Below are 2,641 nucleotides of genomic sequence, written 5' to 3' on the forward strand. Positions count from 1 at the left end.
CTCAATAGTGTAAGTGGGTCCGTTCGAAGACAGAGATCCTACACCTCCGTCCTTCTGTCGTCGACCAGGATGCCACACGGCGACACAACGTTGCTGTTGTTAAAAACAGAACTTTAATTTAATGAGCACTCCGGCACATATGTTTTCATTACAGACGCTAAGGCACACATCATTAAAGTCACTGAGCGGGAACAGAGAACCGCCTTGAGTTACAGTGTGCTTGTGGTCGGGATGTGCAGTAGCTGTGTGTGTGTTTAGATCCCGTTGCTTCCCTATCATCCCTTAAGGCTCCTGCTGGATATGTTATGGCTGTATAACACCTAACATTATGAACAGAATACATGCTTTTGTCAGACTTCATGTGAGAGTCTCTTGTCTGCTGCCTTGTTTGTCTTTCTCCCGCCTGCTGTGAGAGAGTTCAGCCCAAAGCGTCCTGAAAACAGCATTACACAGCAAGGTTATTATAGTTTGGAATTTTTAAATTAGTTTTATTTTAATATCGTTTTCAAATTTGCTATAAATTCTGTTTAGTTTTTATTAGTTTCATTAATATTGTTGTTAGTTTTAGTTTAGTTTTTATTTTGTGAACACATTTTTATTTAGTTTTTATATAGTTTAGTTTCCGTTTTAATTAAAGTTTAGCAGAATTAACAGATCACTTCCAGAGTGCAGGTCAAAGAAAGACTTATAGTTTCAGTTTTAATTAAAGTTTAGCAGAATTAACAGATCACTTCCAGAGTGCAGGCCAAAGAAAGACTTAGGCATAATTTAGCCTTGGTGATGCAAATGTCTAGCGACACAAAATTAACGCATGCTGAGATTGATTAAATGGTAAAAGTATACAACTATACGCCAAAATGAAGCAGTCAAGCCTTTTTACTAAATAAATCTACACAAGTTGTGCTTAATGTCATATCTAATGATGTGTATTGACATATTTAATATGACAATAAATGTAGCCTAATTTGGTTATGAACGGTTAGATGTCTTTTTTCTTTTTTAACAATCATAATATATTGTAACTGTCGTGTCTTGCTCACTTTTCCGTGAACAACTGCACATAAATCATAACTGGGACTAATGAAATTCAATAATAACGGCAATCGCATTTAACAGTAAAGGCTCATATTTTAATATGCTCTTTTCATTTGTTAAGAATTATAAGCGTGTGTATGATGTGATTTAGCCTATGCACAATTGTCCGAAAGCCTGGCAGAGTGATCACAAGATGCTATGCTAAAGTTTTGTATTGTTTTCAGAAAGGATGCACGTTCTCGTCTTTTTTTCTGTTAATTATTACGTTGCGCTACGTGCCTGTTTTTCTTCAAAGCACCGACTTAGAACGCCTAATTTTGGTTTGATTGCTTGTGTTACATGAGAATATAAATAATCTTGCTTACCTGATGTAATTGATTTAATGCGGGTGCGGTTCGGGTCGCGACTCGCGGTCTTTATGTCAAACGGGTCTGGTCTGGTACAGAATTAAATTAATGCTGCTGTTGGATAACGGGTCGAGTGTTCTGTTAAGTACTGCTGGTGCATGTTTACCAAACAGGACCTGTGCAGGACTCTGCTTTAAACTGCTTTGCGTCTCTCCGTCAGATAACCTCATGTGCCCGATACGCCATTTACAGGTATTTCCCTAAACCGCTGGCGCCATACAGCTCATATATTTTTCTGCCAAGGGGTGAGAACGTAATTATTACGAAAACGATTATTTATTTTTGATAATTATTATTTTATTTCAGTTAGTATGTCAACTGTTGTTAGTTTCGTTTCATTTTAGTTCTTCAATTATTTTGTCATTTTTATTTTATTTCAGTTTACGAAATAGTTTTTTCATCAATCGTTTTCGTCTTAGTTTTAGTTTTCGTTTACAAAAACAACCTTGTTCCATGACATTTACATCTAATAATACATAATATATTTTATCCTTAGCTGTTTAATAATTTATTTCCTTTCTGATGAAAGTAGAAGCTTTACAAACCCATCTGTCACAAAAGCAGGTTGAGGTTTTTCAACAAGTGGCAGATCTGTGGTTAGTGTGGTTGTCGAAATGAAACCTTACACTTTGCTGTTGACAACCACATTAGGCTATGTTACTTATGTGTGTCTTTTTTATTTGACTTTAACATTACATGAAAAGACATGCACAGCCCAATATGCTTTCATTATGCGACATTATCTGAGTGAATTAGGATACAGTATTTAATGAAAGTAATGCAGTGCAGTTTTGATAATTATTATTTTATTTCAGTTAGTTTTTCAATAACTGTTGTTAGTTTAGTTTCGTTTTAGTTTTTAAATTATTTTGTCATTTTTATTTTATTTCAGTTTACGAAATAGTTTTTTCATCAATCGTTTTCGTCTTAGTTTTAGTTTTCGTTTACGAAAATAACCTTGTTACACAGGACAGATTAGACGGCAACAGGTTTGTAGCATGGATGAGCAAGCTGCTGGAAAAACACTGCTCCTGGACTAGGTATGTGCAAAAATACAGATTTTCAAAATTAACTAGTTAGTGGGCTGCTTGAATGACTAGTCAATGAATCGCTTTCAAGAAAATTAGGTGGTTTGAGATTAGTGGTCGACCGATATATCGCCAAGGCCGATATATCGGCCGATATTTGGCATTTTTTAA

The 2,641-nt window shown here is 35.3% G+C and overlaps 1 protein-coding gene across 2 annotated transcripts in view; it reads right to left on the reverse strand.

Moving 5' to 3' along the window:
* Positions 1 to 208: 208 nt before the first annotated feature.
* Positions 209 to 2,641, reverse strand: part of LOC107665438 (fibroblast growth factor 13-like) — a 123,228-nt gene continuing 120,795 nt past the window's right edge. For both annotated transcript variants that reach the window (XM_016456315.1, XM_016456317.1), the window contains one exon: positions 209 to 433. In XM_016456315.1, the coding sequence (XP_016311801.1) occupies positions 419 to 433 (15 nt within the window). In that variant the 3' untranslated portion in view covers positions 209 to 418. The remainder of the gene's footprint in view (positions 434 to 2,641) is intronic.

This window comes from Sinocyclocheilus anshuiensis, unplaced genomic scaffold (genome assembly GCF_001515605.1).
Source record: "Sinocyclocheilus anshuiensis isolate Anshui unplaced genomic scaffold, SAMN03320099.WGS_v1.1 scaffold771, whole genome shotgun sequence".
NCBI lineage: Eukaryota > Metazoa > Chordata > Actinopteri > Cypriniformes > Cyprinidae > Sinocyclocheilus > Sinocyclocheilus anshuiensis.